Source organism: Lampetra planeri, chromosome 48 (assembly GCF_965212315.1).
Source record: "Lampetra planeri chromosome 48, kcLamPlan1.2.h2, whole genome shotgun sequence".
In the NCBI taxonomy this organism is placed as follows: domain Eukaryota; kingdom Metazoa; phylum Chordata; class Hyperoartia; order Petromyzontiformes; family Petromyzontidae; genus Lampetra; species Lampetra planeri.
Window position 1 is genome coordinate 6230671 of NC_136154.1, and position 13349 is coordinate 6244019.

The 13349-nt window shown below is 46.3% G+C and overlaps 1 protein-coding gene across 1 annotated transcript; it reads left to right on the forward strand.

Moving 5' to 3' along the window:
• Positions 1-943: 943 nt before the first annotated feature.
• LOC144733609 (uncharacterized) lies at positions 944-10147 on the forward strand. The gene is made up of 3 exons (XM_078615627.1): positions 944-1007; positions 1311-1377; positions 6222-10147. The coding sequence occupies exon 3, from the start codon at positions 6232-6234 to the stop codon at positions 8569-8571; it is 2340 nt and encodes a 779-aa protein (XP_078471753.1). The 5' UTR covers positions 944-1007; positions 1311-1377; positions 6222-6231; the 3' UTR covers positions 8572-10147.
• The last annotated feature ends 3202 nt before the right edge of the window (positions 10148-13349 follow it).

Here is a 13349-nt window from a genome sequence, read left to right on the forward strand (position 1 = left end):
AAATAGAAACTAGAACGACTTCCGGGGATGGGCAAAGATCGAGGAAACTTTCAATGGATCGAGTTCAGTGTGTTCGATTCAACATCTCTGTCCGTCTGTCTCTCTGTTTGCCTCTGTGTGTCTCTCTGCCTGTGTCTCTCTGCCTGTCTCTGTCTATGTCGTCTCTGTGTCTCTGTGTTCCTCTTGTCTGTGTCTGTCCGCCTGTCTTGTCTGTCTGTGTCTGTCTATCAGCGTCTGTCCAACCGCAGTCAACGACTGTCAGTAGCAGCAGGCGCCCGTTCAACTCCCACGGCTACACGCCACTCAAATTTGCTCCCAACACACAAAGACAAAGACCCCCCCGTATAGCCTTAACAGACTGTAGGGGCAAGTGCTGTTAGCGAGCACCTATTAAGGGTGGGACGGCACACGAGGGGGTGGGTGGCCAGCACCACGCCCGGCCGCCTTTGTCTCCCCAGTGGCGATGTTGACACACCGCACCGGGGACTCGTTTGAGGCTGAGTCGACGTAGGGGAGGCTCAGGACCGGCTCAGAAAGTCGTCACTGGCGGTGTTGGCCACGAGCGGGAATGGAACTCGGCTGGTCGGTGCGGAGCGCAGCCCTCACTACGACACTGCCGCTCCCCATCTGTCAACAAACTTGAACTCTGACCCCGCCCTCTGACGTCGCCGCTCAGCGTGACCTCATCGGCGTCAAACGCCAGGGGGAGGTGTGCCTCGCTAGTGACGTCATGTCACCAAGGTATTCACCCCACCCAACTCACGCGCTCTTGAGCGTGACGTCACCTCCGCTCGGCCGCTGCCGATATCTGTTCCAGTGCCAATCCTTATTTGGGCAAAGCTACGCCCGGTGACTGGCGGCTCATTAACATAATTTATTTAAGTTACAGAGCCGCTCGTTGTGGGAGGAGAGTGTCTTTTCTTGCAAGTGACGTCATGTCACCTCCTGCCTCGTGACGTCACGATGTAACAGGAAGTTGCCGCTCAGCGCTCGCCCTAAAATCCGAGGTGAGAAATTCTCATCGCGGTTGTTGTGGTGGTTGTTGTTGTTGTGGTTGTTGTTGTTGTGGTGGTTGTTGTTTACCGAGGTAGAGCCTCGCTCTCTCTCTCGTAGGGATGTTATTTGAGTAGCAGCGAGCATGGAAGCGATGTCCAAGTTGGAATTTTACAACGCGGGGCCTTGCCTCCTGCCCTCGCCTGATCGCGTTTGCTTCAATTCTCTCGCTCAAGTTTAATTTGTCTTCACACGGCTCGCCACTTTGTAACTTTGTTTTACTTTTAATATTCTTAGTTTTTCTTTTTTTATTCCAGGCCAAGCCCGCTTGAGCTGCTATACCGCGCTTGTTTTCAGAAGCGACCTGCCCACAACAACAACAAGGTGAGGCTCGTCAACAGCGTGGCAGTGTTCACTCTAGACACGTGGCGGTGTTCACTCTAGACGCGTGGCGGTGTTCACTCTAGACGCGTGGCGGTGTTCACTCTAGACGTGTGGTGGTGTTCACTCTAGACGTGTGGTGGTGTTCACTCTCTGCATGTCGAGATGGGGACAACCGGGGGTCAGGGTCGGGATCGAACTCACGACTTCCTGTATACCAGGAGAGGTAGTTAACACCACGGGGAGAGAGACGCAGCCTCGGCGATGTTGATTGATCCTCAATGAATTTCTTGGTGGAGTAAGGAAGCATTAATACACCACCACCTGTGAGCCATGCCAGTGTGTGACAGTGTAAAGTTTGTGTTTGCAGTAAAGTCTATTAACTCTATTGAACAGGGAGGTTATATCAAAGCTGTAGTTTGTTTTTTGTTTTCCTCTGGAGCTCTTTGTAAGAATGGAAACAGTCAAGAAGTTAACACAGCACACACATGCAGGTGAAGTCAGATCTGTTCATCCCAGCATTCAAGGACATCGTGAGCCTGTCTGGCTTCACACCTGTTGTATATGTTGGGCCTTGAAAAATTAATTAAAAATAATAAAAATTAAATGTAAATAGGAAAAATGTGTAATTATCAGAAATTATGCTAATTAGGGAGGTGATCCTATTAAGTTATGCAACTGTATGCAATTATGCTAATGTTTGCAGTTATGATAATTACGCTTATCTTCGTTGTCTAGGGTCGTATTATCACTTGGGATAATACAATTAGTCTCGTTTTAACATTTACTGATTGTGTCTTCGTGTCTCCAAATTCAAATCTCACCGCAGGATACAGTTCTCATAATTGAGATCATTACGCATGAACTTAGGAAGGCACCACTCGGACTCTTTTGTGTTAAGAAATTTAAATTTCTAACCAATAACATAAAACTTTAATATTCGAACTCTTATGCTTGGAATTGTCAACACAGTACCCCTGGAGATGTTCTCATTGATCCGTACATTTAACCCTCAATGATTACGTTGTTTACTGGGTAACAGAACATTCGATTAATTCCTCAGAGTAACGCGAGCATATACGGCGATAGGAAAACGTCCTTAAACATGCATGCGACGATATTCCTACGAACGGCAATAAAAAAACATTTCCCGAAAGCAAAAGTATACGTCAATTAATTCATTGGCAAGATTATGCAATCATCGAAAAGGAATGACAAAAATACTTCTGAACGACCGTATCCACGTAACTCAATGGGCAGTAAATGCTTTGATCTTATTCGTCCCGATATGCGTGTTGTGTGCGTGCGTCTTCTTTTCCACTTGTTGACTTGGCGGATTACGCGGTACGGCGTTCCTTGTGCTGAAAATACCTCGGGATTCCCAGCAGGGCCGCTGGGACGGCGTGTGTGTGTGTAGCTGTGTGTACGTGTGTGTAGCTGTGTGTACGTGTGTGTAGCTGTGTGTGTGTGTGTGTAGCTGTGTGTACGTGTGTGTGTAGCTGTGTGTACCTGTGTGTAGCTGTGTGTGTGTAGCTGTGTGTACGTGTGTGTGTGTGTGTAGCTGTGTGTACGTGTGTGTGTGTGTGTAGCTGTGTGTACGTGTGTGTGTGTGTGTAGCTGTGTGTACGTGTGTGTGTGTGTGTAGCTGTGTGTACGTGTGTGTGTGTAGCTGTGTGTACGTGTGTGTGTGTGTGTAGCTGTGTGTACGTGTGTGTGTGTGTGTAGGTGTGTGTGTGTAGCTGTGTGTACGTGTGTGTGTGTGTGTAGCTGTGTGTACGTGTGTGTGTGTGTGTAGCTGTGTGTACGTGTGTGTGTGTAGCTGTGTGTGTGTGTGTGTGTAGCTGTGTGTACGTGTGTGTAGCTGTGTGTACGTGTGTGTGTGTGTAGCTGTGTGTACGTGTGTGTGTGTGTAGCTGTGTGTACGTGTGTGTGTGTATTAAACACACGGCACTCTTCCTCTTGGCGTTGCAGCTCTCTTCACTGCTGGTTGAGTTGGCGTGATGCTCGCCGTCGGCGGTGTGCGATGATTCCGTCATCAGATAGCGTGCGCAGCTTGTCTGCTGGTCGCCGCTCCTCACTCTGGCATTGGTTCCCAGCTGGTGCTGGTCGGTGTGTGTGTGGGTCGAACCCACGGCGCTCTCGCTGGCGCTGACACTCTTGCTCACGGGCGGCTGGTCAGGCTCTTTCCACTGCTCCGTGCTCTCTCCTTGATCGTGCAGCTGCCAGCTTCACACGGACACCCGCCCTTACTTCAGGGCTGCGCTGGCTCAGGCTCTTTCCACTGCTCCGTGCTCTCTCCTTTCTCTCTCCTTGCTTTCGCCCTTGGCGTGCAGCTGCCAGTTTTGCACTGGCATTGTGTTACCTCTCCCGCCCTCACTTCCGGGCTTCGCCTTGTCGTTGCTCAACTTTCGTGCTCTCCACCCTTCTTCTAAGAGGGCTGCTGCTGTGAGCTGCTCGTCGCTGGCTGGATCACTGACTCTCAAAACTTGTAAATTGTATTAGCACACCTCTTACGCAACTCTGATAGCTTGGTACAATACAACTTATCGCAAACCCTCGATTCCACAGGCGACTCAAAACATCAGGATGAATGTAGAATAAACTTTCAGCGATACTCTGTCAGTTCATGCCGAACTCAGCTCTTAACACACATCGTCCCTTCGCTCCACGAGACACGACACCCATGGTTGATCTCGAGGCCATGCCCCGGAGTTTGCCCCTTTGCAAGACTGAATTGCATGATCTGTGTCGTTCGTTATATCTGAAATTCCCTCCCCTCTCTGTGCGTCTCTTGCGAGAGAAAAAAAACAGATGCCCTCTGTCACCGTCCTCTCTCCGCGGCCGCGCCTGAATGCCCCCCCCCCCTTCCCTTGATGACCCCGGACGGGCTGTTTTCCGTCTAAGTTTATGCTTGTTGGCATCCCCCCCCTTCGTTGTGTTTGTTAGCTCAAGGCCAGACACCCTTCATACGTAATTGTGGCTGCCATGTGTTTGTGTCAAATTGTTGGAAGACAAAGGTGGCCGGGGAGGCTTTGATTCCATGGAATACATATTATCTGGTCTTGTGTGTGTTGGACCTATTTCTTGTACCTCTTATGAGTTACCCCGGGTCTAATATCTCGTGGTTATTATTTGGTTCATGTTTAACCAAGATTCGTAATGCCCCTCGTTGTTACCATTATTCCGAGGGTTTTGCCAAGCTTTGTTGTAAGTCTGTGTCACCAGGGATCGGTGTTTTATTTTGAGTTATATTTTGATATCCCGAGGCTGGAGATATAACCAAGCGCTCACTTTCTTGTCTACCAGAATGCACATTCCTTGGTTCTCTTGGTGAAGTTACATGGATAGAAAGATACAATACAAAATGATATACGAGTTGAATAACGGTGAAATAAAATAAATAATAAACAGGACCCTGCGGGGTGGGCTGGTAGGAACGAATATCAAAGAATATAAACATAATGTATTATTACACTTGTTTAGCCAGGAAAGCCCCACTGTAGGTTTTTGTAGGGTCCTGCCAAGTGTTTGCAGTAGGGGGCGATGTTGCTACACCTAATCGGACGATACGAAGGGAGACTTTGAGGCCTATTTCTAGGCTTTAGGCCTAGCTGTAGGCTTTAGGTCGCTGTGAGTTAATATTTAATTTAAATGTTTTAATTATTAATGTAAAAGCTTGAAATTTAAATGTTTCTATTTAAAAAAATCAGGGAATGTAACATTGTGAAACATTAACTCCCTTTCACACACGCGGGGGTACGATACAAAGGGAGAGTTTCAGGCCTAGTTCTAGGCTTTAGGCCTAGCTGTAGGCTTTAGGGCGCTGTGAGTTTTTTTATTTAATTTAAAAGTTTTAATTAAAAGTTATCTCAGGGAATTATAAGGAATGTTACACGTGTTTAGCCAGGAAAGCCTCATTAATTTAAATGTTTTAATTAAAAGCTATCTGAGGGAATTATAAGGGAATGTTACACTTGTTTAGCCAGGATAGCGTCACTGAGTCTCAAGGTTTTTGTAGGGTCATGCCAAGTGTTTGCAGTAGGGGGCGATGTTGCTACACGGACGGACGGACAAATGGACAAACGGACGGACGATATAATCTATTGGTGTCTGGTCCACTTCGTTCCTACCAGTATAAAGCCGCTCGTATAGACTGCAGTCTATAACGTCGATTTGTTCTTTTTGACGAGTTTCAAACTTTTGCCGTGAAAGAAAATGTGAGTTGTAACGTCCGTTTGTCTCTGCTATGTGCTCTGGAGATTTGTTTGTGAACTGTCCAAAACGTCCGGGGAGGTCATGTCATATGGTCATCTGCCAGCCTGGAGATTTCCAGATAGTCGCGAACCCCTCTTTGCCCCGAAGTTTGTTGTTTAATGACCTCCAGATGCTTGGTGTGGCTTGAGGGGTAGCGGAGTTGAGTGTTGGTTTCATTTATTAATTATTTAAGGAAAAAAATGGGTCGAATTATTCTTAATATATATTTTTGGAAAAGGTCTATATACAACACACCTCTAAGTTGCGATTGAACATGAATTTATGAATTTCTGCATAACACAAATAGTATTATTTTCAACACCTTTTGCTATGTCAACTGAATTTAGCTTTCATAAATATTCCTTTTGTAGCCAGACAGCCGAAATTTGTGACCATTTGCCCTCTCATTGTGTGCCATAACAGCCCGCGTGATGAATTTTGGAAGCTTTTTCACTATATCATGAATATATAAATAAGTATAGACGTGTAAGTCACGTGTGACTGTGTATATGCATTTCTCTGTGCCTCTACTGACGTGTAGATATTTTGTTTTCTGTCTGCAACTGACGCTTCCTCTGTACTTTTCTCTGCAGAATTGGTCTGATGGAGCAAAGGCACTCGGCGCAGCTCGGTCCGACAAGGCAACAATGCGACCGGTGTTCATACAGCACGAATTGTCCTGAACATTTGACACAGCACCAGAGAACACACATGGGAGAGAAACCCTTCAAGTGCAGTGTGTGTGGGAAGGCGTTTGCACTTTCATCTACTCTTGCAACACACCAGAGAACACACACGGGAGAAAAACCCTTCAAGTGCAGTGTGTGTGGGAAGGCGTTTGCAAAGTCATCTACTCTTGTAAAACACCAGAGAACACACACGGGAGAAAAACCCTTCAAGTGCAGTGTGTGTGGGAAGGCGTTTGCACAATTATATACTCTTGTAACACACCAGAGAACACACACGGGAGAAAAACCCTTCAAGTGCAGTGTGTGTGGGAAGGCGTTTTCAGATTCATCAGATCTTGTAAAACACCAGAGAACACACACGGGAGAGAAACCCTTCAAGTGCAGTGTGTGTGGGAAGGCGTTTGCACTTTCATCTACTCTTGCAACACACAAGAGAACACACACGGGAGAAAAACCCTTCAAATGCAGTGTGTGTGGGAAGGCGTTTGCACAGTTATCTGCTCTTGTAGCACACCAGAGAACACACTCGGGAGAGAAACCCTTCAAGTGCAGTGTGTGTGGGAAGGCATTTGCAATGTCATCTGCTCTTGTAGCACACCAGAGAACACACACGGGAGAGAAACCCTTCAAGTGCAGTGTGTGTGGGAAGGCGTTTGCAAAGTCATCTGCTCTTGTACCACACCAGAGAACACACACGGGAGAGAAACCCTGCAAGTGCAGTGTGTGTGGGAAGGCGTTTTCAGATTCATCTACTCTTGTAGCACACCAGAGAACACACACGGGAGAGAAACCCTTCAAGTGCAGTGTATGTGGGAAGGCGTTTGCAAAGTCATCTGCTCTTGTAGTACACCAGAGAACACACACGGGAGAGAAACCCTTCAAGTGCAGTGTGTGTGGGAAGTCGTTTGCAAAGTCATCTACTCTTGTAGAACACCAGAGAACACACACGGGAGAGAAACCCTGCAAGTGCAGTGTGTGTGGGAAGGCGTTTTCAGATTCAGCTCATCTTGTAAAACACCAGAGAACACACACGGGAGAGAAACCCTTCAAGTGCAGTGTATGTGGGAAGGCGTTTGCACTTTCATCTACTCTTGCAACACACCAGAGAACACACACGGGAGAAAAACCCTTCAAGTGCAGTGTGTGTGGGAAGGCGTTTGCACAGTCATATGTTCTTGTAGAACACCAGAGAACACACACGGGAGAGAAACCCTTCAAGTGCAGTGTGTGTGGGAAGGCGTTTACAAAGTCATCTACTCTTGTAAAACACCAGAGAACACACACGGGAGAAAAACCCTTCAAGTGCAGTGTGTGTGGGCAGGCGTTTGCACAATTATATACTCTTGTAACACACCAGAGAACACACACGGGAGAAAAACCCTTCAAGTGCAGTGTGTGTGGAAAGGCGTTTTTAGATTCATCTCATCGTGTAAAACACCAGAGAACACACACGGGAGAGAAACCCTTCAAGTGCAGTGTGTGTGGGAAGGCGTTTGCACTTTCATCTACTCTTGCAACACACAAGAGAACACACACGGGAGAAAAACCCTTCAAATGCAGTGTGTGTGGGAAGGCGTTTACACAGTTATCTGCTCTTGTAGCACACCAGAGAACACACTCGGGAGAGAAACCCTTCAAGTGCAGTGTGTGTGGGAAGGCGTTTGCAATGTCATCTGCTCTTGTAGCACACCAGAGAACACACACGGGAGAGAAACCCTTCAAGTGCAGTGTGTGTGGGAAGGCGTTTGCACAGTCATCTGCTCTTGTACCACACCAGAGAACACACACGGGAGAGAAACCCTGCAAGTGCAGTGTGTGTGGGAAGGCGTTTGCAAGTTCATCGACTCTTAAAAAACACCAGAGAACACACAAGCATCATAATATCCACAAGGAGCGGAGTCTGATATCAGCTTGTGAAAGTCAAAGTGCCGTAATGAGCCCATCCCTCATGAAACAAGAACCGGAAGAAAATCCCAGCTTGGACGCTTTTAAAGGTGTCAAGGTGAAATATGAGGAGGTGAAGGTGAAATGTGAAGAAGTGATGGTGAAGAGCGAAGAAGTGAAGGTAAAATGTGAAGATGAAGAGTCAACTCCAAAATCTGACCTCCACATCGATAGAGGCAACGTGAAGCAGGAGGAGAATTCTGACTGTGAAGCAGAGCGAGGCAACTCTCAGCAGTTTGTGGAAGTGGAGGTGTGGGTGGACTTCCTCCGAGACAATACAAAGTCAAATGGAGACCCGGTAGATGTGTAAGCCAGAGACAATATCGCTCCAATAGATGCACCTTTGTCACAGGCCTTGAATGACGAGAATGTGAAGTTGAACACTCAATTCCTAGGTTCACCCTGCAGGGTAAGAGCGGCCATGTCTTTGTGGACCTGTGGGTTGCATTGATCTCTAACCAGGAGCGGGAGCCAAAAAGCTCCCACGCATTCACTATGTTATGAATTGCATTTATATGGTGCTTGCTTTAATCGCCTCGACAACTTGGAGTTTTGTATCGTATCTCATTTCAAACACTCGAAACATCCCCAAGTAGCAGCTGCCCTTGTGTGGCACAAGGTGGTGGCCCTGCACGGAACTACATATGGACAAGAGCCTGTCAGTAGGGGGTGATGGTTGATGTGGCATCTTGGTTGTGGAATTTGTAGGTAATGTTTTTAGAATTTGCTACATTAAACATGCAATGGCCTACTTGTTTTGAATGGCGCAATAGTACGTTGTATATACACTGTTAAGCAGACATTGTTTTTTGTTTATCTTGTTAATACGATGTAACCTAATGCAGTATATTTCAGTGCAGTAATTCAATTTTGTTAATATGCCTGTCACTAATTTTGAATGAATACTTGTCTGATTGTGTGCGTACATGTACCATTTTGTCTATAAGGGTCAAACATTGAATAAGTCATGTTAGGACACAGTGTGTGTTTTTGGAAGTAACCTGTACAGATAACTCAGGTGAGACTCCTTGTTCTTGTGATACAGGTCAAAGGGCACTTTAGTGTTTTCAGGAAGCATCTCCCTCTGGAGCAACTCATTGTCTTTGAAATAGGGAGCACATTTGGATTGTTCATCAGTTACAAGGAATACCACTCAAAAGTTACATGTAGAGGAGATTCATTCTCTACAACACGAATTATAATTTTGCATTACGTGTTGACGTAGATGTTGTTTAACTCGGACTAGAAATGCTCCTTGCTGATTAACGTCTGGATGTCCGTAACTATCGGTTGAAGCAACACCGGCTGCTGTTGAGACTCTGTGCACCAATCGGGGTGCACAGGTGGCTTGCACTGAATCAATGGTGCACTCCCAGAAGTCTGTGCTAGTTCTAGTTTGTTTAAAACATTCCTTTGTTTCGTGGAGAAATCGATAAATGAAAGATGTCGTGTCTGCTGATCTGCTTCATTGCAAGGAGGTAATTTTAAGAGCATATTTGAAATGCATTTTTGGTACAGATTTGTATTTGGTTACAAGGCAGAGCACATCTAGTAGATACATTCTCCACAACAACACTCATAATTTTGCTTCATGTCATATATGTTGGCGAACTTGGACAAGAAATGGTCCTTGCCGATTAACGTCTGGATGTTCACAACCATGGGTTGAAGCAAGCCGGACGGCCTGTGGTGCCCCTCAACCATTTACGGCTTTCGGCCAGGAAAGTCACGAAAAAAATTGCACACGAACGACGCATCCACGCAAACTCCCGATGCTCCGTTTTGAAGTTTTAAAATGAAACATCTTTGAACTGTTATTTTTTAAATAGATAATTGTATTCATTAAAAGCTTATATCATTTTACATCTGTAAGACTTAATTGAAAACGACATTTGGTGTGAATTTTGTCTCGTCGTGAGGTAAATGGCCTTGCCGGGGGGTTCGGTTCGATGCAGACTTTCACCTGGTTGGGATCGTGGAATCGAGGTAAGGTGACAGAGTTGGCCGTGCGAGAAGACCGCCGTCTGCAGATCGATTCCAACGTGATCGAACGTCTGTCCTTGCGCCTCCGTCGTTCATGCAGGGGGCACGTAGGTTTACAGCGCCCCCTGCATGAAAATGACAGTGCAGCGTTCATCACAGTTAAAGTAGTGCGTTATATATAAATGTCATTTTTGTCTGTCTGTGTTCACGCAATTGCACTCCTAGCAACGCACACACGATCGATACAAATCTCATTCGCGTTAACAATGCTTAAAAAATATACACACAATGCAGTTACTGCTATAAAGTCCGTAGATATTAATATTAGAGCACTTAGATGGCATTATTGCAGTGCGGGTGGGGAGAGCGGCCCAGCCCCCAGCCTGGCAATGTGTCACCTCCTCCGGCTTGGCAATCTCGGCGAGGCCGCGGGCTCTGCATTGGACTAGGCCTCACCACGGCAATGTGAAGTACAATTTTATTTAATCTTTCGCTAAAAACTCAGGTTTATTGTTTACTATTATGAAACAAATAAGTTGCCAAATATTACAATAAAAATGTTTGTGTGTTGAAAACTAATATTGCACTATTTGGTTGCTAAATATGTTCTTGTTTAGCTGTGTTTCTATGAAGCTGAGACGGTGCACTGCCAGTCCGTGCTGTTGCCTGCTGCCTGCTCGTTAATTAACTTCGGTGCATTGGCACGATTCTGGCGAATTGCCCGATGATGCTGGATGTAATTACTAGCGAAAAGTCGTACTACTCAAAAATTGTAAATGTTGTGGATTCACTCTTCAACACACCGGTGGGCTGAAGTAGGGAACTTTTTGCCTTTTGGCGTCATCTGGTCCAACCCATGTGAGACTAGGCTCTAAGGAAAGCTGTCTCGGGTGTGGACCAATCAACTTCAAGGCCAGTGCACATTATCAGAGTTATGTCTTTTGCTTGTATTATGACTGCAGGTATTGTGGTCTATGCAAACATGACTCCTTGTAAAAAGGTGTCAGTTTTGTTGCCCGATAGAAGGGTAAAAAAACAATTATCATATTTTTACTGGCAAATGAGGTTCCCATGGTGAACTTTTTGTCTTTTTTGCTGATTGGCCGTGTCGGGTGGTGGAGGGTTATGACACATAAATAATAACGCGATCTGACCCAAAAATGTTTATTATAAATAATATTGGTCGCAAAAACTACATGTTATCTACACTGCTAATTTTGCTTTTGGGCATTGAGTATGCCAGTCTATAATCTGTTGCCTGCTTCTTTACCTCACTCAGTGTACTGCCAGCCTTTCATGTCGACTGTATCCTGCTTTTTCAGCTGCTGACCGTATTGACAGCTTTTTATGTCGACTGTAGCAATGCTTGTGTCATTGAGTCGGCGTACTGCCAGTCTATAATCTAGACTGTCGTCTGCTTCTCAACTTACCTGTACGTACTGCTGCTCTTTAATGTAAACGTATTTCATCTTATTTCTTCAATGCATTTCTATTGTTTCGATTGCGCACGTCACGATATTTACTGATTTGTAGTACTGCGTTGCCGATTAATATGTTATACTGCTAAATACGTTGGACTTTTTTAGCTACAGCCCATTGAATTTCGTCTATCGTTTTGTGACATTCGTGGGAATATCACCCATTTAAATTTTTCCGTACCGCACCTTTCCACCTAAGCGGGGAGCACGCAGGGAGGTTCAATGCCCCAAATATTGTTGACCTTGCTTTCTTACGGTGGGTGAGGAACATTGTGAGAGAGACATTGTTCTTCCATACCAAGAAAACACCATCGCACAATTTCCTGACACTGAAAGAGCATACGATGCCCTACAATAACACATTTTCCTGTCGCAAGGCCAAGATGGGTACCACGTCAAGATTCCTCCAATTACAAAGCTGCAGGACAAAGACATCCTCACAAAACTGTCTCTAAAGAAACTTCTATTCCTTCGTGATTCATCACCTTCACTTGCAATCTCAAATGAAAGGAGTTGCAGGTTTACCTTTATCCAATCCAAAAGCCACCAGACAGACATGACATGTTAGCTAGGGTCTAAAAACTCGAAGTTTATGAGATGCTTATTATGACTAACGAAGGTGGCGTCTTTGGATAGACAAACAGTAGCTTGCACACCATTGGGTGGCAAAAACGTCGTCCACCTCGTGCTCACATTTCGCTATGGATGAGGGAAACAATTGATGCAAGTCACATTGACACATTTATCAGTGCTGAGCTATCTCACCCCCATCCAGACCCTGCCCTTTTTCTATGTGGTCTGCAACCAAATGGTCCATGGCCCATGTGCCCAGTTCTATCCAAATGCGCCATGTGTAATAAAGGACTCGACCACGGTATCTGGCTTGGTGTCCTTTATTCGGGTTCGTATACTTTTCCCACACGGCTCTTTCTCTGTCCCGTAGCAGCCTCACTGCTAATCTCCTCGTGCAGCCTCTCCAGCTGCCCTCGCTGCAGCCCCACCGCTGCTCTCTCTTCTCCGAAGCAGTCCCGCTGCTGTTCTCTTCGTGCAGCCTCCCAGCTGCCCTCGCTGCAGCCTCACCGCTGCTCCCCGCTTCTCCGGGGTCGGTCACCGCTGGCCGACGGTGCCCTATCCGTACTCTGTGTGTGTGGCGATCTCGCCACTCTCCCCAGCCTTCGCCCTGCGTGGCCTTACTCTCTCCCAGTCTCCAACAACCTCCCCTCTTCCGGTTTCTCCCCTTTTAGCTCTGAACCCTCTCCCCCACGTGACGTAACTCCTCCCCCCATGACGTCACATCCGGAAGGTCGTTTACGCCCGCATTACACATGTATGCAAGACCACAGGTGTACCAAGAGGTATCCACGGAACTACTTGCAAGACACTCAGTCGGCCCATGATGGCTATCCTCGATATCGTCACAGAAATACTGAGCATGGTGGATTTCAGACAACGCTCAGACCTGCCACTAACTCGCTAATGAAGGTTCACAACCGGTGGATCGTTCCCCACTTTAATGTGAAATTCTGCTATTCTAAAAAAAAGCCATCAAATATGTTTGCCAATACATCAACAAAGGCCCTGACATGGCTGTCTTTGCATTACAAAAGAGAGGGGCAAAGTGTGCATG

Bases quoted from the DNA above. Each gene is read 5' to 3' on its own strand.
- LOC144733609 (XM_078615627.1), top strand. From the start codon at position 6,232: ATGGAGCAAAGGCACTCGGCGCAGCTCGGTCCGACAAGGCAACAATGC.